The 25,796-nt window shown below is 35.8% G+C and overlaps 1 protein-coding gene across 9 annotated transcripts in view; it reads right to left on the bottom strand.

The window, feature by feature from the left end:
• PPP1R12A (protein phosphatase 1 regulatory subunit 12A) overlaps nt 1-25,796 on the bottom strand; it is a 161,947-nt gene that overhangs the window by 93,695 nt on the left and 42,456 nt on the right. For all 9 annotated transcript variants that reach the window (XR_002515723.2, XM_003906819.5, XM_009181263.4 and 6 more), the window contains exon 2: nt 6,988-7,118. Coding sequence is in view for 8 of the 9 variants with exons in the window: in XM_003906819.5 (XP_003906868.1) it covers nt 6,988-7,118 (131 nt within the window). In the remaining variant the exon portion in view is untranslated. The remainder of the gene's footprint in view (nt 1-6,987; nt 7,119-25,796) is intronic.

A 25,796-nucleotide genomic window follows, 5' to 3' on the forward strand; every position in this document is an offset into this window, starting at 1 on the left:
TACAATTTATAACTTATAAGGGATGTGAAGGACCTCTTCAAGGAGAACTACCAACCACTGCTCCAGGAAATAAGAGAGAACACAAACAAATGGAAAAACATTCCATGCTCATGGATAAAAAGAATCAATATCATGAAAATGGCCTTACTACACAAAGTAATTTATAGATTCAATGCTATCCCCATCAAGCTACCACTGACTTTCTTCACAGAATTGGAAAAAACTACTTTAAACTTCATATGGAACCAAAAAAGCCGGCATAGCCAAGACAATCCTGGGCAAGAAGAACAAAGCTGCAGGTATCACACTACCTGACTTCAAACTTTACTGGAAGGCTACAGTAACCAAAACAGCATGATACTGGTACCAAAACAGATATACAGACCAAGGGAATAGAATGGAGGCCTCAGAAATAACACCATACATCTATCAACATCTGATCTTTGACAAACCTGACACACACAAGCAATGGGGGAAAGATTCCCTATTTAATAAATGGTGTTGGGAAAACTGGCCAGCCATATGCAGAAAACTGAAACTGGACCCCTTCTTTACACCTTATACAAAAATCAACTCAAGATGGATCAAAGACTTAAACGTAGGACCTAAAATCATTAAAATTCTAGGAAAAAAAACTGGGCAATACCATTCAGGACATAGGCATAAAGAATTCATGGGCAAAGAATTCATGTCTAAAACACCAAAAGCAATGGCAACAAAAGCCAAAATTGACAAATGGTATCTAATTAAAGATACTGTGCACAGCAAAAGAAACTATCATCAGAGTGAACAGGCAACTTACGGAACGGGAGAAAATTTTTGCAATCTATCCATCTGACAAAGGGCTAATATCCAGAATCTACAAAGAACTTAAACAAATTTACAAGAAAAAAGCAAACAACTCCATCAAAAAACGGACAAAGGATATGAACAGGCATTTCTCAAAAAAAGACATTTACGCAGCCAACAGACATATGAAAAAACGCTCATCATCACTGGTCATTAGAGAAATACAAATCAAAACCACAATGAGATACCATCTCACGACAGTTAGAATGGCGATCATTAAAAAGTCAGGAAACAACAGATGCTGGAGAGATTGTGGAAAAATAGGAATGCCTTTACACTCTTGGTGGGAGTGTAAATTAGTTCAACTACTGTGGAAGACAGTGTGGTGATTCCTCAAGGGTCTAGAACCAGAAATACCATTTGACCTAGCAATCTCATTACTGGGCATACACCCAAAGGATTATAAATCATCCTAGGATAAAGACACAGGCACACGTATGTTCACTGTAGCACTATTCAATAGAAAAGACTTGCAACCAACCCAAATGCCAATCAATGATAGACTGGATTAAGAAAATGTGGCATATATACACCATGGAATATTGTGCAGCCATAAAAAAGGATGAGTTCATGTCCCTTCAGGGACCTGGATGAAGCTGGAAACCATCATTCTCAACAAGCTATCACAAGATCAGAAAACCAAACACCACATGTTCTCACTCATAAGTGGGAGTTGAACAATAAGAACACATGTACACAGGGATGGGAACATCACACAACAGGGCCTGCAGGGGGTGGGGGGCTAGGGGAGGGATAACATTAGGAGAAATACCTAATGTAGGTGATGGGTTGATAGGTGCGGCACATCATCATGGCATATATATTTCTGTGTAACAAAATTGCACGTTCTGCACATGTAACCCAGAACTTAAAGTATCATACAAATAAAATAAAATAGAAAATGCATGAGCTCCTAATATTACTTAAACTAGAAAAAAAAAATTAGTCCCTACTGAAGGTAGATAGCAAGAAAATTCATTATTTAAAAAGCCAGTATATAAGGAGAAATAATATATTCTATCTCCCCTATAAAAATTGTACTGAAGTAATATGGTTTGGCTGTGTCCTCACCCAAATCTCATCTTGAATTGTAGTTTCCATAAGCCCCATGTGTTGTAGGAGGAACCCAGAGGCAGGTAAGTGAATCATAGGGGCGGTTACCCCTATGCTTCTGTTCTTGTGACAGTGAGTGAGTTCTCATGAGATGTGATGATTTTATAAGGGGCTTTTCCTCCTTTGCTTGGCATTGTCCCTTCCTGCCGCCATGTGAAGAAAAATGTGTTTGCTTCCCCTTCCACCGTGATTGTTAAGTTTCCTGAGGCTTCCCCAGCCCTGTGAAACTGTGAGTCAATTAAACCTTGTTCCTTTATAAATTACCCAGTCTTGGGCAGTTTTTTACAACAGCATGAGAATGAACTAATACAAAGGGTAACCAAATAGCAGAGATGAGAAAGTTTCTTTTACAAAAATATTCCAACTAATAAATAAAAAAGAATGACAATTAAAATGTTACCATTGTATAGTTCCTATGTTTTCATCTAATTATTTCTTCAAAGAACTTGGTTTTCAATGCTTTGCGCATAGTAATTCAATTATAATTTATGCCATAGATGTATAACTAATTGATAATTCAAGATTGGAACAATAAGTTGCATACATGGGTTCTTGGGCCCTAAAATCATTTGCCTTTTCTAGTATGTCCAAAGTCATACTGTTTCATTTTATTTCTAATCCACAGCCAATGACATTAACACTCTAATTTTTAAGGAAGAGTATGCCTTGATGTGATAGTGGAAAGTTTATACTACTCATATTAGTTTGCTAGGACTACCATAATAAAACGCCACACACTGAGTGGCTTAAACAATAGAAATATTATTTTCTCACAGTTCTGGGGCCTAGAAGTCCAAGATCAATGTGTCAGCAGCTTTGGTTTCCTCACAGGCCTCTCTCCTTGCTTGGTAGATGGCTGCCTTCTTGTTTGTTCACATGGTTTCTTTCCTCTCTATGAGAGGGACCCTGGTGTCTCTTTTTGTGTCCAAATTTCTTCCTCTTATAAGAAAACCAGCCAGACTGGATCAGAAACAATTCTGTCGGCTTCATTTTAGCTTAATCATCCCTTTAAAGGCCCCTTCTCTAAATAGAATCACATTCTGAGGTACTGGAGGTTAGGATTTCAACTAAGAATTTTGGGTGACACTATTCTGCCCATAATACTGATGTAGCACCCCAAAGGAAAAGAATGATGTTAATGCATACATTTTAGTATCTGACATGATATATACAGTAGGTGCTTAAATATTTACTGATTGCATAATTTTAAAAACATGTTAAAGTAATAATATTCTTAAGAATGAAAAACTCAAGACAGTATTTATTAAAACAATGCATATGCTGAACATATAATCAGGCGCCACAAACTCACCTCATTTACTTGTCCTCCATTCTACTCTGAATAAAGGGCATTATTAAATAATCTGTATTTTTAGTTTTCCCTAGGACTTCTACCTTGTTAAGAATAAGCAAAAGTTAAGGGTAATTATTTTGGTGAAAATGTGAGATAACTGAGCCACAATATGAACAGCCATCATTCATCTGGTCTATTCACTTGGTTTCAATTACGCTACAGGCCAAATGTAAAATTGTTAAATGTCTAGAAATGAAACTGTAATCTGACATTCTTTGTTCTACTATTTCCAACAGAGGTTAAAAATTTGGAACTCAATGTATCCTAATCATCCTCAAATCCTCACAGTAAATGAATCTAGGCTTAACTGCACATATCAATAGGGATGATTTACTACTATTCTGTGCATAAATGTAGTTAGTGAAGAAGCATATAAACAAACAACTGATGTGTTAGAGATGATGATGATGAATTTGCCAAGAACATCAGACACACTTCCTGGAGGAAATGACCCTCATACAAACTGCATCTTTAGAGTTTGGTAGAAGCTGCTCAAGTAATGCAACAGCAGGCAAATAAACTATTATGAAGAAAGACACACTGATGTAAACCAGTAGGGAATGTTGGGGAACTAAAAGTAGTCCAGTATTGACAGAGTGAAAAATGTGAAGTGGAATGCAGTATGAGAAAAAAGGCTCAGGAAGAACCTAGATCTTTCCAATTTTACAAATAATCTTAAATTATTGAGACTAAGTAGATTGGTCAAGGACACAAAGCTAGTGAATGGGAGAACTAGGATTTGCAACAAATTTAACTCCAAAATACTTCAGTTAGCACAGTGACCATATGCCCCAGTTTCCTATCCCCTGGTTTGTAACTATTGTCTACATTATTATTATTATTATTATAAGTGCTTTCTTTCATTCCTATAAAACATTCTGATCTGTAGACTATCTTCACCCTATTGATTAGGCCACCAGAATATTATTTTTCTATACCCAAGAAAACTAGGGTTTCAATAATTTCACTTAATCATTAGTGAAATTAACTGCTGAAAGAGGTGTTTTTAATGTATTTCTTTCTTTCTTTTTTTTTTTTGAAACAGGGTGTTACTCTTGTCACCCAGGCTTAAGTGCAATGGTGCTATTTTAACTTACTGCAAGCTCTGCCTCCCAGGCTCAAGCAATTCTCCTGCCTTAGCCTCAAGAGTATTTGGGACTACAGGTGCACATCATTGTGCCTGGCTAATTTTTCTGTATGTTTTGCAGACCTGGGGTTTTGTCATGTTGCCCAGGCTGGTCTCGAACTCCTGAGCTCAAGCGAAGCCTCCCAAAGTGCTGGGATTACAGGCATGAGCCACCATGCCCAGCCTGCTAAAAGAGATTATGCCGATAAAAATAATTGAGCATTTGGAAGGATTTTGGGCTATCATCACCTTAACAAATCATCCAGTATATGCTAGAGTTAAAATGCCCTTTATAAAAAGTCATTATTGTAAAAAAGATCTCATGTGGCAGAAAGAATAAAAAGGAAAACTTACTCTTCTAATTTTAATCTGGTTCCAGGAAACTCCATAGTCTATAGCACAGTCATAAATTCAAACTAAAGTAATTAGACTAGCAACTATAGTCAACCTTGGCCCCAAAAGGTCACTTTTGTTTGTACAAGTCCTGTAAAGCATATATTCCATATCCCACTCTCCAAAAAATGAAAGTAATAGTCACCCTACTGATAATATTAGCTACTGCAACAAACTGCTTACCCTTCTCCTCATGCTTCTTATATACTAGCATGTAAAAGCTGAATATGCCAAGATATTTACTTTTCCTAGCTACAACATGGACAAATGACCAGGACCAGGCTAAAAGAAGTCTCATTATGGGATGTCTTCAGCAACTGGAGGGTTCCCTTGGAAAGGTTTTCCTCTTTGATGTACACAGAATATGGAGAGAATATTTTCTACTCGCAATCCATTTTTTATTTGCTTTTGGATGTGGATATGTAAAACACAATTCTAGAGTTGTTGCAATCATCTTGTAACCATGAGGGGAGAAGGCTAAGAATAAGATCCATTTTTGGGAAATGCAGAAGAAAAAACTGAAAGATCCCAGGTCCTTGCTGACATCACTGAGCTGCTTAATAAATCTAAATGTCCTTCCTCTAAATGATATTTTATCCTGTATAACAAGTACCATTATTCTTTAGGTCATTTTAAATTGGGTATTCTATTACTTGCAGCTAAAAGCATTCCAACTTACACAATAGGTCTGTGACCTAATCAAGTCTATGCAAAGAAATTATTCAAGACAATTAATATTGTCTTTTCAAACTCAGAAACATGAATACAAAAAGGAAACATAAGAATTAAACATCTGAAGAAAGAGGTTGAGTTTTCATTTTCCCAGTGTAGATACAAAAGGTAATGGTCAAAAGTTAACATGTACTATTTCCTATGAGCCAGGTCCTATGTTTGATGAATTACTTCAGTTAATCCTCACAACAAACCTAGGAAATATTACTTTATAGAGGAGAAAACTAAAGCCTAGAAAAATTAAACAACTTGCCAACTCCTTGATAGTGATTCAGGAGGCATACATATTCCATATCAATTAACTCCAGAGCCTAATCATTAAGTATAAAGATAAATACATAATTAACCGGTTTATTATTTTTTTTCTATGAAGAGATTTAAGTCTTCTATTGAGCAGGAAAAGTCCAAAAAGGAAGTAAAGAACTTGAGAATCATGATTGTTAAGTGTGAACAACCACTGCTGTTTTGCAATGGGAAAAAGACTTCCTCAGTTTATATACAAAAAAATTACGGCTCAGAAAGAGGAAACAAATTATGGAAAGATGTCGTATAGTAAGTGGCAGAGTCAGTAATAAAATTCAGGTAATTCAGACCTTACCATTCCCAGGCCCACTTTTCATTTCACCATACAGTTTCTGCCTTGAAATTTAGATATTGTATCTCCAATACAAACGGGGGAAAAAAGTAAAATGTATAGAGATAAAACTATGAAGGCTTATTAAGATATTTACAGAGTAGAATTCTCATGTTTAATATTTATTCATTGATAAGCTTTGATATGAGCAGAGAGACAACACAACTGTTCACTGTGTGGACAGATAGTAACAAGAAAAATAATTTAATGAAAAAATTATTTTTCAAGATATCTACACTTCCATTGTTAAATACTTAAAACAATCAGATGTTTTTAATATGTACCCACACATTAAAGGTAGTAGAGAATACAATGACTATTTCTCACAGAATTTTCTAAAACATGTATTTTTTAAAAAAGACAATCTTCAGAAAAACTAAGTAAACAGGCTCACTGGAGAACTATGTATCATATTCTCCCTATAGCAAGTAACCCAGTTGCCAATTTTATGATTATAAAGGAATGGGTTCGACTGCTAAGTATTAACCCTGAATCATTTGACAATGCTCCAGCCGTACTCAAAAGAAAAAAGATGGAGACAGAGAACGTGTACAATTACTAATATTAATACAAAGTACCAAAGGCCAAAGAGGGTGGGAAGACAGAAAGAAGATCTGATTCTGAGAATATACGGATTCCCAATAACCACTTATTTTCTTTCTTGGAAGAATAATTTTCATGAATTCAAGTATTATAAGAGTTCACTCATTTATCTTTATCATTTCAATAAACACTCAGGTCTCTCAAATAGTATTAGAATAAAATTAAAACAGAGAACTGGCTTACTCTGCAATATCAAGATATCCACAGGAAGCTGCTGCATGTAGTGGTATCCAGCCTTCATTATCAGGTTGATTAATATTTGCTCCATTTTCTACCAGAAACTTCACCATATCAACATTGTCATCAATGCAAGCCTAAAAACAAAACAGAAAGCAAGATTGGAAAAAATACGAATTAACCCTCCAAATAATATATCAATAGAATAAAATTCCTACTTTGTAGCTTTTATAATACAAATATTCTCTGTAAATAAATCTCCTGCTATTTTGACTATACTCCATCAAACACACCAATGACACTAAATTGTAAGAGTCCTTGCTTAGGTACACATACAACAGACTAGACTCTTTATGGCAACCCAATTCGGATAACAAGTACCTATTAAAATGAAGACATTATAATTAAGTATAATAATAGTCTCTACAGCAGTGGTTCCCAAAAATGTTGTCTGCTGGGGGAAGGGGGAGTAGATTCTTTTAGGGAGTTGATTAGGGCAAAACTGTTTTCAAGATAAAACTAAGATGTCATTTCCCTTTTTTACTTTGTTGACATGTACACTTGATGGTATAAAAGTACCAGCTGTAAAACTGCACGTGCTTTAGCACAAATAATGGCAGTGGCCAAAAAAAAAAACCAAAAAACAAAAAAACCCACCTCTATTAATAGTCACTGTATCGAACACTTGGTACTCATAATTAAAAAAAAAAATTGCCAAGCACAGTGGCTCATGCCTGTAATCCCATCTACTTGGGAGGCTGAGGCAGGTGGATCGCTTGAGCTTGAGTTCAAGGCTGCAATGAGCTATGATCACACCACTGCACTCCAACCTGGGCTGCAATGAGCTATGATCACACCACTGCACTCCAACCTGGGCAACAGAGACCCTGTCTCCAAAAAAAGTGGTGGTTGGGGGGCAGCAATTTTTACTCATACACGTCTTTGACAAAGCAGTACGTGTTAAACCTTGGCCCTTGTACACAGGTCTTTTTTATATTCTCTATGGGAAGTATATGTTAAAGCACCTCTTCCAAGTATGATGGTTGTCTTGATGAAAAGCACTTGTGAGATTGAGATGTAAGCTGACTTAGCCACTTTTCCATGTAACATTATGTCTACTTAAAATGACAAACTACAGTTAGTCTAACTTTGATTTTTGGGAGATCTTTTCTTGCAAATGAACAAAATGAGTCTTGTCACTTCAAGAAAAGCAATTAACAGTGTATTTGTTGCCAATAATAAACTCAAACTTTCAAGAAAAAACGAATTATTTTAATTAAAAAACGTTATTTGGTAACGCGGGTAAATCGCTGTTATTTTTAAATAAATAGTGTTTTAAATCCTCAGTTTTAAACCAAGAAAAAATGAGTTACTTTAAAAATGTCATTTGGTAACAGGGGTAAATCATTGTTATTTTTAAATGAATCCCTGGTTTTAAACTATAAGACTGTAAATATTCACCTACAGAAACAAAAGCTCATTGGAATCTTCAATAATTCTTAAGAGTATAAAGAAGTCCTAAAATAAAAAAATTTTGAGAACTACAGTCTTAAAGTAAATAAGGGAACTTTTATCAAATGCTTGCTTTGTGCCAGGCAGTATGAGAGGTGCTTTATCTATGATTTACATACATTATTCTCACAAAAACCCACTCCAAGGTACTCACTGTTCTCCACAACTGTTCCTAAAATCACTCTGTTCCAGCCACAATAGGGACCTTACTATTCCTTGACCAGGTGGTACCTCAGAGCCTTTGTTCTTGCAGTTCTCACTGTCAGGAATGCTCTGCCCCCAGATCTAAGCATGCTGATTCCTTTTCATCAAACAAATCTCAATGCAGATGTTTCTTCTTCAGGAAGGCCCTCCTGGACATCCTTTTAAAGTAATTCCTAGTACTCTATCACATTAACAATAATATCAATAGCCACAATTTTCTTATTTATATCTATCCTCTACCTCTACTAGAATCTAAACTCCATAATTTTCAGATTAGGGATATATCTGTATGTGAATATAAGTACTTTATACCTGTCCTATGAGATAGGTTGTATTCATAAACATACTCCATTTACCATGGGGAGGCTTTCTGGAATTGGCACTATTCATGAACATCATCCTATTGTCTCTCCTGAGATGCAATCCCCATGTATTACCAGGACTTCTGCCCAAGAATGTAAAGTCTGTGCCATGTATTTGACTTGGGGGATTAGGAAGATGGGATGAAAACCACTCAAGGAGCCTTTAACATGAAAAGTTTTTTTCCCTCCTAATTTACACAAAGCCACTATCTGCCGAGAGGGCAAGTGGCCTTTTTTTTCCTAATTTGGTTAAAATTGAGTAAATGAACTAAATAGTTGCTATTTCCTATCTATGATAAACAACTAATACTAGGAGTATGGGGGCTGATGATTATCATCTCTGTACTCTAAAAGTATCTCTAATAAATTGATCAGTAGACAAATTAATTTACACTGTCATCTTTGGTTTATTGCCAAAAGATCTTTGCTGGAAAATTCATGTGCTACCCATTTAAATGTATAAAAAGCCCAAGTTTATTAAGAATCTGGAAGGATATTTTAAGGAGCTGTTGAAAGTAATAAAAATTTATGTGTCATTTAAAAAGTGGTTCTAACACATAGACCATTACTTTATCTACCCATCCCCTTAAAAGAGGCTTAAACACCAACACAGCACTTAACCACCAAAGGAAGTTCCTGTTTGTTTATATTTGGGGAAAAAAACTGTTTTCTAGAACTGAAAACACATCAACAACAACAAAAAAGGATATTAATGTCAGACTGTAACTAATGGAGAAAACAAAAGAGCTTCTTAAGTGCCACTTCAACCTAAGAAAGAGCAGTTTGGGGCTGGCTGATGAGATATAATGGATCAGTATTATACACAAGCAATGAATAAATAAGATATGATTGTACCCACATTTCATAAATGAAGTCTTTGCTTGACTCTCACCTTTTTGGTACTGCCTTACTTGGACAGCACACAAAATTACAACCCCTTCCCCACCATTTTATATCCTGAGTATCTACTTTATTTTTCTCCATACCATTTATTGCAACAAACTATATATATTTTGCTTATTTATTTACCATCTGTTTACCCCACTCCCAGCATGAGAGTTTACTGAGAGCAGGAATTCTGCTGCATCCTCAATACCATGAGTTCTTGGGCTCAATAAACAAATTAAAGAATGTAGGAGGAAGCTAAGAATCAAAGAGATTAAGTAGCTTGAATAAGTCACACAGACAGGAAATGATAGGGCTGGGAATCTCACAGAGATGCTCAGGTTCCAGAAACTAAGATTTTCCCACACTTAACACACTGCTTTCCACAGATGTTCCTAGTTTATCAACACATTTCTCACCTGCAACAGGATATCACACAGTCTATGGGCTTACTAAGTATTACTTGTATAAATGAAATAAATTTTCCTTAACTACCACAGAAACAGAAGAAATGCTTCTAGCAGCATTTCCCTAAGGAAGAAAATGACAAAGTTTCTATCAAGAAAAGCACTATGCAGTATACCTAAAAAGTTTTAAAGTGGGAGGCTGAGGCAGGTGGATCACGAGGTCAGGAGATCAACACCATCCTGGGAAACACGGTGAAACCCTGTCTCTACTAAAAATACAAAAAATTAGCCAGGCATGCTGGCACACGCCTGTAGTACCAGCTACTCGGGAGACTGAGACAGAACTGTTTGACCCTGGGAGGCAGAGGCTGCAGTGAGCCGAGATCGCATCACTGTACTCCAGCCTGGGCGACAGAGCAAGACTCCACCTCAGAAAAAAAAAAGTGTAAAAGCATTGAGAAGGAATCACAGCTTTTGGTTTTAGGTTCTAGTTCTGGCTGTGCCACAAATTTTGTGGCTGTGAACAAGTAATTTAATCTTTTTGGGCGTTGGTGTCTTCATATTTCAAGTAGAGGGAAGACGTGTGTGGGGGGTATTTATCATAAAAATTCCCTAATATATTTAAAATTATTATGTGTCTATGATTCTTCCCTCTAGAACAAGTTATAAGCAAGCTTATGGCAGTTTTCCAAAGTGCCTAGAACATACCTTACAGATAAGAGATGATAAAATACATAGGCAACACTGATACAGATATTGCTCAAGAAAAGAACTATTTTTCATAGGGCAGTGGTTAAAAGAAAGAGGTTTGAGAATCACAGCTATTTAATGACAAAGAAACATATAAAGTATATTGTATTAGAAAGTAGTTTACAGAATGCTGAGATAAGAGAGTGACTTACTGTGACTTGCATAATCATTCACTTTCCTTGAGAAATCATACTGATTAAATTATTTCTCTTTTGAGACAGTCTTGCTCTGTCACCCAGGCTGCAGTAGCGTGATCCACCGCAACCTCCGCCTCCTGGGTTCAACCGATCCTCTTGCATCAGCTTCCCGGGCAGCTGGAACTACAGGTGTGTGCTACCATGCCCGGCTAATTCTTGTATTTTTGGTAGAAATGGGGTTTCACCATGCTGGCCTGGCTGGTCTCAAACTCCTGACCTCAAGTGATCCACCACACCTGGCTGATACTGATGAAATTCTAATCACCTTTTTTTTCTCAACCTCTTTTTAAATCCCATAGGCTCCAAAACTGTATCCTGATTTTTATCCTCAGTATAAAAATATAAAACCCTACTTGATAATTATATGTAATACAAATATGATTGTTTTTCTAAAATGAAAAATATCAACAAGCAAGTAAGAAATGATCTTTATAAAAGAATATGGGGAAATGCCCTCAATATATTAAGAGGGTTTTTTTTTTTTTTTTTTTTTAAGCCTACAACACTTGGTATTCCCAATAGTCTCCCATCCAAGTACTAACCAGATCCAACCCTGCTTAGCTTCCTAGATGAGATGAGATTGGGTGTTTTCAAGGTGGTATAGCAAATTTTTTTTAAAAAGGATGCAAATATGGAAATAGAAAAGGATAAAAGAATATAGGAGAAAACACATGATGTATTTTTTTTAATGCCTAATGTGATTTAAAGTTTTATATTAATCCATTCTCATGCTGCTAATAAAGACATACCACAGACTGAGTAACTTATAAAGGAAAGAGGTTTGACTCACAGTTCCACATAGCTGGAGTAGCCTCAGGAAACTTACCATCATGGCGGAAGGAGAAGCAAACACCTCCTTCTTCACATGGCGGTGGCAAGGAGAAGCGCCAAGCAAAAGGGGAAAAGTCCCTTATAAAACCATCAGATCTTGTGAGAACTCACTCACTATCGTGAGAACAGCAGCATGGGGGCAACTGCCCCCATGATTCATTCAATTACCTCCCACTGGGTCCCTCCCACAGCACATGGGGATTATGGGAACTACAATTCAAGATGAGATTTGGGTGGGAACACAGTCAAAACATATCAACTTTACCAAAAAAAATCATACAAGACTAAAAGTATATTCTGAAGGTTAAAAATAATGGTTGTGAGACCCACTTTTATTTTCTTCCTTAATTTTTCCTACGTTTTCAAAATGTCTACAATGAATAGACGGTGTTTCATGAAAAAAATTCAAGAAGTTATTTCTTAAATAAAAAGTATTAAATGGTAATGTGGAAAAACAACCAAGGCTGGGTGTGGCAGCTCACGCCTATAATCCCAACACTTTGGGAGGCTGAGGCAGGTGGATCACTTGAGGTCAGGAGTTCAAGACCAGCCTGGCCAACAAGGCAGAATCCTGTCTCTACTAAAAATACAAAAATTAGCCAGGCACAGTTGCACATGCTACTTGAGAGGCTGAAGCATGAGAATCGCTTGAACCTGGGAGGCGGAGGTTGCAGTGAGCCAAGATCACGGTACTGAGCTCCAAGCCTGAGCGACAGAGCAAGACTCTGTCTCAAAAAAAAAGAAAACGACGAAATTGCTGGTGGAAGTATGAAATTCACACAATCACTTCAGAAAACTATCTAATAGCATCTACTAAAGTTATGTGGAATGAATAAATATACAGGGTTGGGTGTATGTGTATGAAGGGAGATACTATTCACGTAACAGAATCCTATAAATTGATTTGAAAAAGAACATTGAACAAAAAGAACAAAATACTGTTATCTTCAACAACATGAAAGAAATTCATAAATACATAAATGAGTAAAGAAGGCAGGTACAAAAGGATACATACTGCAGGTTTCCAGATAAAATAAGGTCTGGTGATAAGACTTAGAACCAGGGTTAAATCTGTGAGAGAATGACAGGAGGGACATAAGGGGGCTTTCTGTACAGTTGGAAATGTCCCTATCTTTGTTGGGGTGATTTTTACATAGGGATATACATATGTGAAATTTCATTGAATTGTATACTTAAGAGTTGTATACTTTACCAATGTAAACTATACCTCAAGTTAAAAAGTTAAAAAAAAAAACAAAAACAGGCTACCATTTGAGACTACTATGTATCACTTAAAATATGTATTCCTTTAACTTCTATGCCTTGCCTCCTCAAGCTCCACATATCAAATGCAATCCTTCTTTTAACTGATAACCTCTAAATACTCTGAAAACATTTTTTTCTCTAAGAATTCTAGCATATTCTCTTTTTACAGCTAAATATCACTAATTTCCTTTAGCTACTCTTCATATTATATATACTAAAAAGTATACATGCCAAGACCATAGTAAAAGATCACATTAAAATATAGTTGGATAGTCCATAAATAACAATGATCACATAAGGGCTAAAATAGCAGTGGATAGAAAGTACTAAAATATCACTGAGGACATAAAGAGATCTTTTTGTGACTAAGAGGGTCCATATGGGTCCCTACATATTTGAGCATAGTTTTGAAGATTACATAAAAGTTCAATTACCAGATTAACTGGCAGGAACCTCACTGAGCAAAGACACTGCTGATTTTAAAAGTTATGGAATAAACAAACAGTATGTTCACTGGTGGTAGACAGTATTTGTAAGTTATAAAACAGGATAAGGCTAAGTGGTAAAAAATCTGAATACAATGCAAAGACTGTAGTTGTACTGCAGATTATTTTCAACCTCTTTTTACTTCAACACACGAACAGAATCTGCTATGTTCCCACCAGTAACAGTGGCTCAAGTAAGCAGTAGAAGAAAGCAGAAAAAAACACTTTAGAATTTCAAGATGATGCTTGAAAAAGCTATTTAGAGTTTTTAATAAGGGGGTGACATGATGAGATCAGTATTTCAGAAAGATCATAGAGGCAATAAGAGGAAAGAGTCTAAACAAGCACAGATATCGGCACACCTAGTTTCACTGTGCCTCGTGGGTACTGAATTTTTTTTGTTTGTTTACAATTTGAAGGTTTGTGGCAACCCGGTGTCAGGCAAGTGTATTGGTGCCACTTTTCTAAACACGTACTTACCTCATGTCCGTGTCACATTTTGGTAATTCTCACAATATTTTAAATTTTTCATTATTACTAGATCTGTTATGGTGATTTGTGATCAGTGATCTGTGATATTACTATTTCAATTGTTTTGGGGTGCCATGAACCATATTCATAGAAGATGGTGAACTTAATTGATAAATGTTTTATATATATATGCTCTGACCACTCCACAAACCGGCAGTTCCCCATCTCTCTCCCTTTCCTGAGGTCTCCCTATTCCCTTAGAAATAACAATATTAAAATTAGACCAATGAATAACCCAGTGAACACACAAATGGTAAGAAAGCAAAGCAGCCTTACTGCGGACATGGAGAAAGTTTTTGTGACCTGGATAGGTCAAACTAGCTGCAACATTCCCTTAAGCCAAAGTCTAATCCAGAGTAAGGTCCCAACTCTCTTCAATTCTATGAAGCCTAAGAGAGGTGAGGAAGCTGCAGAAGAAAAAAGTCTGAAGCCAACAGAAGTCAATTCATGAGGTATAAGGTAAGAAGCAATCTCCATATTATACAACTGCAAGGTGAAGCAGTAAGTGCTGATGGAGAAGCTGCATCTGGAAGATGCAGCTAAAATCACTGATGAAGGTGGCTACAATTAAAAAATAAGAGTTTCACTGTAGACAAAGCAGCTTCTACTGGAAGAAGATGACATGTAGCACTTTTATACCTTGAGAGGAGAAATCAATGCCTGGCTTCAAAGTTTCCACGTACAGGTTGAATCTCTTTTCAGGGGCTAATGCAGCTGGTGACCTTAAGTTTGAAGCCAGTGCTCATTACCCATTCCAAAAATCCTAGATCCCTTAAGAATTACACTAAATCTACTCTGCCAGTGCTCTATAAATGGAACAACAAAGCCTGGATGGCAGCACATCTGTTTACAGCATGTGTTTACAGCACATTGTTTACAGCATGGTTTACTAAATATTTTAAGCCCACTATTAAGACCTATTACTCAGAAAAAAAAGATTCCTTTCAAAATATTACTGCTCACAACAATGAACCTGGTCATCCAAGGGATCTGATGGGAGATGTACCGGATTAATGTTGTTTTCATGCCTGCTAACAAAACATCCATTCTGCAGCTCAAGGAGTAATTTCGACTTTTATGTCTTACTTAAAAAATACATTTTGTAATGCTATAGTTGCCACAGATAGTGATTCCTCTGATGGATCTGGCAAAGTAAATTGAAAGCCTTTTGGAAAGAATTCACTATTCTACATGCTATTAAGAACATTGGTGATTCATGGAAGGAGGTCAAAATATCAACATTAATGGGAGTTCGAAAGTTGATTCCCACCCTCATGGATGACTTTGAGGCATTCAAGACTTCAGTGAAGGAAGTAACTGCAGATGTGGTATAAATGGCAAGAGAACAAGAATTAGAAGTGGAGGCTGAGGATGTGACTGAATTGCTGCAATCTCATGATAAAGCTTGAATAGATAAGGAGTTATTCTCTTCAACAAGCAAAGCAAGTGGTTTCTTGAGAGAGAATCTACTCCTGGTGAAGACACTGTGAACACTATTGAAATAGCAATAAAAGGTTTAGAAAATGACATAAACTTGGTTGATACAGTGGCAAGGTTTGAGAGGATTGACTCCAATTCTGAAAGAAGTTCTACTGGGGGTAAAAATGCTATCAAACAGCATCACATACTACAGAGAAATCTTTCATGAGAGGAAGAGTCAGTTGATGAGGCAAACTTACCTTATTTTATGAAACTGTCACAGCCACTCCAACCTTCAGCAACCACCACCCTGATTAATCAGCAGCCAACATCAAGTCAAGACCCTCCACCAGGCCGGGTGCAGTGGCTCACGCCTGAAATCCTAGCACTTTGGGAGGCTGAGGTGGGCAGATCACAGATCAGGAGTTCGGGACCAGCCTGACCAACATGGTGAAACCCTGTCTCTACTAAAAATACAAAAATTAGTTGGGTGTGATGGCGTGCGCCTGTAATTCCAGCTACTCGGGAGGTGGAGGCAGGAGAATTGCTTGAATCTGGGAGGCAGAGTTTACACTGAGCGGAGATGGTGCCACTGCACTCCAGCCTCAAGTGACAGATCAAGCCCCCGTCAAAAACAAACAAAACCACCCTCCACCAGCAAAAAGACTATGACTGGCTGAAGGTTCACATAATCACCAGCATTTTTTTTTTTTTAGCAATAAAGCATTTTTAAATTAAGGTATGTACTACAGCATTATGATTTTGCAAGATATAATGCTACACTACATTTAATAGACTACGGTATAGCGTAAACACAACTTTCATATGTGCTGAGAAACCAAAAAAATTTGTGTGACTCACTTTTTTGTGGTAGTCTGGAACCCAACACACAATATCTCCAAGGTATACCTGTACTCATATGAAACTGAGGAAGCTTAGGAGAAAATGAGAAAGGTTTAATGAAAGATATGAAGAGTTAAGATGCAAGAAGAAGCCATTCATGAAGACAACCATCACAGATTCAAGGAGCAGATTGGGAAAAGAAAGATGACAACTTTGTTTGTTTTGGATACGCTGAATTTATAGGTGTCTGTATATGTATCTAACCATACAGATCTGGAGCTGTGAAAATAAATGTGGGAGGAAAATGTCAATTTGGGAATTATCTGCATTGAGGTAATAAAACAATGGGACTTGAAATCATTCAGGGAAAGAGTGTAGAGAAGTGATTTTGAAAACAGGAAAGGGTTAAGATTAAATTATGATTAGGATATTCTGCTTGGAAAACAGACATTTGTGATACCTTAGTCAGTAAACAGCTAAAAATAGAAAGTTCAAGACACCATTTAGTACAGAAGACAAATACAAAAATAGATGATTAAGACAATTACAGATATGTCCACTGTTTTTTATGAGAGCTGAGAAAAGAGAACTAAGAAAGAATGGCGGTTGTCAGGGAATATTTCCTGGAGGTGACTCATATACTTGAGTTTAGTGTAAGAACAAGTGAAAAACAGGTCTGGTATATACAGACGCAAAGCCAAATACTGTGAGGTAAACAAGATCCAGAAGAGGGTCTTATCTGCCATCTTTTGCGTAATCCTTTGACACTGAAGATAAAAGACTTTCACGACAAATTGTGAATTTTGAAAGTTTCTCCATTTGAAGAAGGTGATTACACTGGCTCTTTGAAAGACATTAAAACACAGAAATAGCTATTCTCCAATAAATGAAACACTGTTAATTTTGATTTTAAATGTATATACTTATAAGTCGACATAAGAAACACCAACAAAATACCAATACCAAAAGCAATTAATGTTAAATCTGCTTGTTCTTTTGTTTATATGATTTTGAAATATTTTAATATAAATTCAATGCTAAAAGCACTGCCACAAAATATACATCATACATCAATCTCAAGTTAGTGGTGTAAATTGTTCAAACTGTTGTCCAAAACATTTAGAAAGTCCATACAAGAAACTGGCAAAGCACGCCCATAAAAATATTGTTGTCAAGAGAATCAAAAGCTAACACATGTAGCACATTAAGAAACACATGACTTGCTGACTTAAATTTCTGACTAAATTTGGTCAGTTTATTGAACCATATAAGGAAAGAAGCAGAAGGGCTCAAATACACTTTCAAAATCTTATCTGACATGGTTTACCTTCAAGTTTTTCTTGAATGTACATGCAGAAGAATTAGCAATAATAAATGGCTGTATAAAGACACTTCTGTCATTTAATTCTAGGTACAGGCAGCTTTGTCAACCTGAGTTGTAAACTAATTCAAGTACATAAAACTTTTGTTTTTATTGTTCCACACGTGTTCATAAGGAAAAAATTGAGAAGCCTGCTAACAAAGAGTTAACAAGGTGTTTATACAATGCTCAAAGCAGACAGAGTCCATGACTTAAAGACAGATCTTGAGACATGTGTAGCTTGAAAAAACATTAAATTTCATTCCTAAAATAGATCAAGACAAGTATGTTTAAGCAAACATAATTAAATTGAGTAAACTTGCCATCACAAAACAAGTAGCATTTGAAATAAATTCTAACATTGTTATATTCTTCTTCTTGAAAGTATTTTTGTTAAAAGTACAAACTCTAGAGCCAGACTGTCTGGAATTAATCAAGTTCTGCCATTTACTGGTTGGGTGTTCTTGGGTAAACTCCCTAACTTGTGCGTAACAGTCTCCTCCTGAAAATGAGGATAATAATAGAACCCGCTACCTCAAAAGTTTACTATGAGAAACATATGAATATATACAGCGCACAAAGTAGTACCCGTCAAAAAGTTAACCACTATTGTTTATATAAATAGTCCATGCTAATTCTTCCCCATTTCAATTATTTTCTCCTTTTTTATATTACTATTCTAGAATACATTTTCATCCCACTATAAATTATGAAACAATTAAATGGCAAAGAATTGTCAAATATTACTTTTAGTGCCACTTTTGGTAAAAGTCCCACTTGCCAAAAGTTTCTAAAAGGATAGTTAAGTTTTAAAAGATGCCCTAAGAAAATCTTAGGGATTACAAACATCCTTCAAACAAACTTTATGCAAACTCATTCATATGATTCAGAAGAGCAAAGCAAAAGAAAAGAGTTATATAAATGTAATTATAACAATTTAGGTGAAAATGAAATTATAGTAAATTGCCCGAAATGCTTGCAAATTTGTGCCTAATCATTAGCAACAGCTAATTATTGATAGGTAATAGGCAAATTAGTTTGAATTACTTTGAATACGGAAGTTCTCTTGGTCAATTTCTTCTTCACAGAAACAATTCCCTTTTTTTGTTTGTTTTTTGTTACAGATAGTGTCTCACTATGTTGCCCAGGCTGGTCTAGAACTCCTGGCCTCAAGCAATCCTCTTGCTTCGGCCTCCCAAAGTGCTGGCATTACAGGTGTGAGCCACCACATTCAGCCAAACAGAAACAATTCTTTATGACTCTTAGGACAAATTCAACTAGTACAAGCAGAAATCTGTGTATATACTAGAAAATGTTTCATGCCCCAAGCATTCAGGGCGACATAAATGTCAATATGTTTAAAGAGGAACTGAATTGGATACTGTCCAAGCAATGTTTTTGTTCTATTTTCTAGAAAAATGAAGCAGGACATTTCAAAGAAGGAATTATGGATGTGGTTTACATAAGAAAGACAAAGAAAAACTCCAAGCAGTACTCCTATACTAAATAATAATAATAAAAAAAAACCCTAGCTCTTGCATTAAAATACTGGCAAATGAAAAATCAAGTACAATTTTAGGAGGCCATCTATATTTAGTTATGAAAACAAAGAGTCCAGCATTGCATTTAAATTGACCTTAACCTTTCTACTATCTCAGGTGTGAAAATCTAGATGTAAAAACAGAAATCTGTACACATAATAAGTTAAATATTCACATGAGATTCAAATGACAAGATGACTGGAACAAGAAATCCAAAACATACACAATGGCTATACCATAGAGAACTCTTCATTTGGACAAACAAAAGTTGAGGCCTATGTATAGTATCCTAGAGTAATTATAAAAGAATAATGTCTGACAAGAGAGATCATAGCATATACTTGTTGACTGAATGAACTAGACATAGCAAATACAGGATATAAAAAAATCTGACAAAAACAATTCAAGACAAAAAACCCACAAAAATTTCTAAAGAAAAAGTAATTTAATTACTGTATAAACATTCATTCAACAAATACTATATATTGGAATGAGAATGCCAAAAACTAGAAACCATAAATATCCAAAGATTAAAATATGCTCTTTATCTATTCTTGTTACATAGCTCTGTTATTTCCTTTACTGATAAAAATCTATAAAGCAGTACATTGAACCTAGATTTTTAGAAGCCAACACTTTTATTTGGGGACTTAGTAAGGGAATAGCATTTCTTCTGAAGTTTAGTCATTACGGATACAAAATAAATTGAACTTCAGGGTCATTCTTTCATCAATAATTTTTACTGATTGCCTGCCACATATAACGTAATGCAGTGAGTAATTCATTTTGGTAGATACAAAGACCAACACTAGAGGGCATATTTTCCTTGCTTCCTTTGTGCACAATGCCTAGCATACAGCAAATACATAATACATATGTAGTGAATCAAAATACTAACTTCTTAAATGAGTAGGCATTTATGACCTACGGTGTGTATGTATACATAAAACTGTATTAAGTACCGTGTAAAATATGCTGACTTTATTAGTATTTTATGTATTTCCAGTCTTCTCCTGGCTAGATTATAGTTCCTTAAGATAGAAACTGCCTTACACATTCCATAATTCCTTACAGTGCTATTTCAATAAATTTTTGTTGATGAGCTAAAATGTACAATCTTGTCCACAGGATGCCCAACTAGGAAAAAAAGATAAGCAAGTAAGTAGAAAAATGCTATGAAATTTAACAGTGATAGAGTAAAATAAAGGAAAACTCAATATGTGAATGGAAATAAGTTAAAGAAAACTTTTTGGAGAAAATAAATGTTACGCAGGTCTCATTACTGTCTGAGCTCTGGAGATAAGGTGGAAGCCAGATACAGAGAAAGGTTTCCTTGCTGAATTCTATCGTTTATCAGATGTGGTTCACAAACTGAGCTAGAGGGGTTTAATCAATAAATACACTCAATAAATATACTAATGCAAAAATTTTAGTTTCAGGGAAACAAATAAAAGCTTCTACTTACTATTTACTTAAAAAACAAGTTACAGAAGAATACTCATACTATGATACAATTCTTGCTGTTGAAATGTCTAATGAAAAGTCTGGAAGAATACACACCAAAGCATTAATTAACACTTTAATTTAACACTTTAAGCCTTAAAGTTACTGAGTTATTTCCCAAAAGCGTCTCTATAGTAAGGACATAAAATTGTTGCTGTCTTCCAAAACAAAACATTAACACAGTTAATACACAGTTGTTAACTGTTTCTGGATGAATCAGTGTTCAGCAAAACAAGTGGGCCATAAAGAGAAGAGACTAATAATTCAACAATTATTTACTGAGTGTCCGCTATAGCCAGACACTATGCTGGCTGGTAGGAATACAATGGTTAAGTATACAGACCAGATATCTGAATTCATACAGCTTAGAGTCCAGTAGCAAGACACGTAACTAAACACACAACAACAAAAAAAGCTATGACAAACGCTACGAATTTAACTAAAGTACTTAACCAATATTTAGGGGAGAGGAGAAATCAAAATCTCTGAAGGTGGTGCCCAGAAATTTCCTCTTTAAAGAAGTTGCCCATCTAACTTGTAAAATACATTAGGTTGTGAACTACTGATACCCACAGTAACCAAAACTAGAGGAATAAATAACATGGCACAAGCAGCATACATAAAATGTGATCAGAGAAGCTATGTCAGAACCCAGAGGGCATGAGTATTTAACAAAGGGGAAACAACAGAGGGTTGAGAAGCAGTAGCTTGAAAAGGCAGGAGGGAAAGAAAGAAAGTAAATGTAGTTACATAGAAGCAAGGGGAAAATGGAAAATAGAATTATAAGGAGTTAAGTACTTCCTAGTAAAAATGGCAGAGTGAAGCCACATTTTACAGAATCTATCTCCTAAATAAACACTAACCCTTACTTACATAACACTTTGATATGTGCCAGGGAACGGTTCCAGGTAGTTTACATATACTAATTCATTTAATCTTCACAACAACCCAGTATGTAAGAACTATTACGACCATTTAACAGATGATAACTGGCAAAATTCAGGTTTTAATCCAGCAGTCTGGTTTCAGCATCTGTGCCCCTAACCAATAGGCTACACACAACTAAACAACAGCAGCAAAAGGTAAAATAACACCACAAAACAATTTGGTCCTATCTATCAAAATTTCAAATGCACATATTCCTTGACACTGCAATTTCATTCTAGGAATTTATTCTGTACATACAATCACACATGTGCAAAATGCCATGTACAGAATTATTTGCTAAGTTCTGGTAAGCGTAAAACTGGAAAGAATTTAAATGTCCATCAATAAAGAACTAGTTTATGGACTAACATGAAACATATTCCTGGATATTTTGCAAAGTGAAAAGAACAAATGTAAAACATGAGTCATCTCTGATCATACTGTTGTTATATTTTGTGTGTGTATTTGTTCACATATTAAAAAGATGCAGAATAAACACTATGGCAACTGTGACAGAACATGTCCAGTTCAACCGAAGGCCCTATAAGGTAGTAGGAAATAGAGCCCTAGTAAATGAATGTCACAGCAAGGAATGGCCTACATCGTAATATGTAGAAGAGGAAGCTGATGGGCTCTCCCTTTGCTTCTTTCTCCACCAGCCTAGTGATAGAAAAGACAACAAAAGCGAGCCACAATGACCACCAACACATGAGGTAGGGAGACACTGACTAGGAAATAGTATCTCCCACATCCCTGTATCTTTATCTGGTTTACAACATTTGTACTGTTTGCTTGCTATTTTGATACAATTCTGTACTGGGTCTAAACTTTTCTTGCCAATCCTTAAATACAAATCAGCCCTCTGTAGTCTAACCTAATTCAGCAACTATGAACAACACATACTACAGGAAGAAAAAATAAAAAAGAAATGGGGGCTGGGGGTTAATGTGTCTTGGTCTGTTTGTGCTGCTATTATTTTTAAAATATCATAAACTGGGTGACTTATAAGCAGCAAACATTTATTTCATAATTTTGGAGTCAGAAGTCCAAGATCAAGGCACTGGCAGATTCCATGGCCAGTGAAGGTCTGCTTGCTGACTCATACATGTATACTCACGTGGTGGAAGGGCAAGCAGCTCCCTTGGGCCTCTTTTATAAGAGCACTAATTTCAATTTAAAAGGGTTCTGCCCTCATGACAACCATCTCCCAAAGGTCCCATCTTCTAATACCATCACCTTGGGGTAAGGATTCCAAGATATGAATTTTTAGGCATGACAGAAATATTCAGACCATAGCAGTGTATCAGCATGTAAAACTTCAGATAGAGACAGCTGTGTGAGGACATAACTTGACAAACCAAAGGAAATGCCCTACGTTTTGAGGCTGCTTAACAACACTGAAAAAATAAGAGATCATAGGTGGATGATAAATCTTATTTAACAATAAAATCCAGTCAAAAGAACAAAATAAACTCAGAATTCAAAACAGGATGGTTGAAAAACTCATACAAAGTAAATTAGACAGGATTTAAATATCATACATTCTAATGAGGTAGAAATAGTAACATGGCTAACAAAATGAGATGAAGACTAAAACGGATGAGTGCTGACTTCCTCATCTTCCCCAGTAAGCAACCAATTCAGTATGTCTAAAACTGAAATGTAGTTAAAAATTATCCTACACAAAAATATCCACTGAAATGTTTTCAGACCTATCTTCTAAATCTTAAAGAAATCTTTAAGAAAATACTCTCTCCAGTTGTAAAGAAAAATTTATCTAAAATTTAATCATTACTTCAGTCTTTTAACATTTTTTAATTAAAATAAGCATATGTAATATGCATCCTTTTTAACAAAAGTATATCAAAGGATTTGTATAAAGAGATTCTGAAAAGATGCTTTCTAATTAAATTATGGTTAGTTATGGACAATCAACATTCATTGAACAACTTACTTTTTAGCACAAAGCACGGAGGCCTAGCTCAAAACTTTTTTAAAAGAGAGCCAAACCTTGCCTGCAATAAACTCATAGGCCATCAGACATAAGCCAACACATAAATTTCTAATATTAACTCTCTAATCTCAAATTCTCCTTACTCCAGTATACATGGATAACTTCGGAAACCTCAAGAATACATACACACACACACACACACACACACACTCTCTCTCTCTCTCTCTCTAATTGAGAAAAAGGGGAAAGGTCTTGGAAGAGAAGGGAAATTTTTCTTGACATGCCATGACATGGAAAGAAAAAAAAAGTTGGAGGGCAGGGGGGGAACTACATTCCTGAATCCTTTTCAGAAAGGAAAGAGCAAAGATATGTCTAAGACAGACTGAGAACCTAGTAATTGTTCAGCTTTATTCAGATATGTTTTTAAAAAAATAAAAAATGAAGTTAAGAATATATAATTCTGGGTCCTGGGGATGATGAAGGATTGAAAAATGTTATTTGATTATCTTAACTAAGTAATATTTTCCACTTTAGACAACCAAGTTACTCTGCATTTCTAGGACCACTGATGAGGGGAGTTGAGGAAACAGGAGTTAATACTTCAAAGTCACAAAACAAGAGGGGCACTGAACATTTAGATGGAGGGCAGTGGGGAAAGAAGCAAAGATAAAATTGATTCAAGTATCTTGTTGAATAGTGAGAAAGGGAGATAACAAGCAGCTCTTAACAAGGCATAATAGGAACCAACTGCTAAGTACATAGCAATATACACTGAAGAACGTAAAATACCACAAATACTACATTACTTTAGTTTGCTTATAGTAGGTAGCCTCTAAGGTAGCAATGATCACTAACTACTTCATGGTAGTGACACACTTGTGTAACTGCTTCCCCTAGACTGGGTGACTTGTTTCTTACAAACTTAATGAGACAGAAGTAATAAGATGTCACTTCTGAGATTAGGTTATAAAAACACCATGGCTTCCATCCTGGCATGCACCCTCCTCTCTTGCTCTCTCCTGGATCACCCACAACCTGGGATAAGCCAAATGCCGTGCTGGAAGGCAGCCGTGTTGAGGACACATGTGGCAAGGAAGCAAGGCCTGCCAATAACATAAGTGAACTTGGAAGCAGATCCCTACCCTACCCTACCCAAGCCTTCAGATGAGATGGCAGTCCCAGCCAATAGCTTGAGGAAAATCTCATGAGAAACCTTTAGTCAGAAGCACCCAGCTAAGTCATATCCATTCCTGAGCCACAGAAAGTGTGAGCTAATGTTTGGTATTTTAAGTTTGGGGGTAATTTATTACACAGTGATAACTAACGGCCACACTGTTGGATTCTGATGAATGTATATTCATACCAGTCTTCACTGCTTAAGCTTACATGTGTCGAAACATTATGTTCCCTTCTGCAACTTATAATATCTGTCTTTTCTCCTGAATTTTCACCCTTCTTAAATGTCATCAAGAGTTACCCAGACTTAGTAGACTTAGTCCTATCTCTCCACTTCCACAGATTCAAAGCTCTAGTAACACTAGACTACCTTCCACTTCTTAAACATGCCCAAACAATCTGAAATTATAACTTGAGAACCAATAAATAATAATTGTCTGATGTGGCAGTACTCATGATTAACAAGTAAAAACCATACAAAACAACAGTCTAATCAGAGTTATTCTAATAAATAATAAAATTATGATTCCTTTAATATTTACTTTTGAGGAGACAGGGCAAATAGCAATAATTTTTTTAAAAAAGAAATGTCAGCTTTTATACATTTGCATTGAGGGAAACAATATAAATTTTCTATTGCATAATTCATTCAATCGTTTTCT

The sequence above is a fragment of the Papio anubis genome, chromosome 9, assembly GCF_008728515.1.
Source record: "Papio anubis isolate 15944 chromosome 9, Panubis1.0, whole genome shotgun sequence".
NCBI lineage: Eukaryota > Metazoa > Chordata > Mammalia > Primates > Cercopithecidae > Papio > Papio anubis.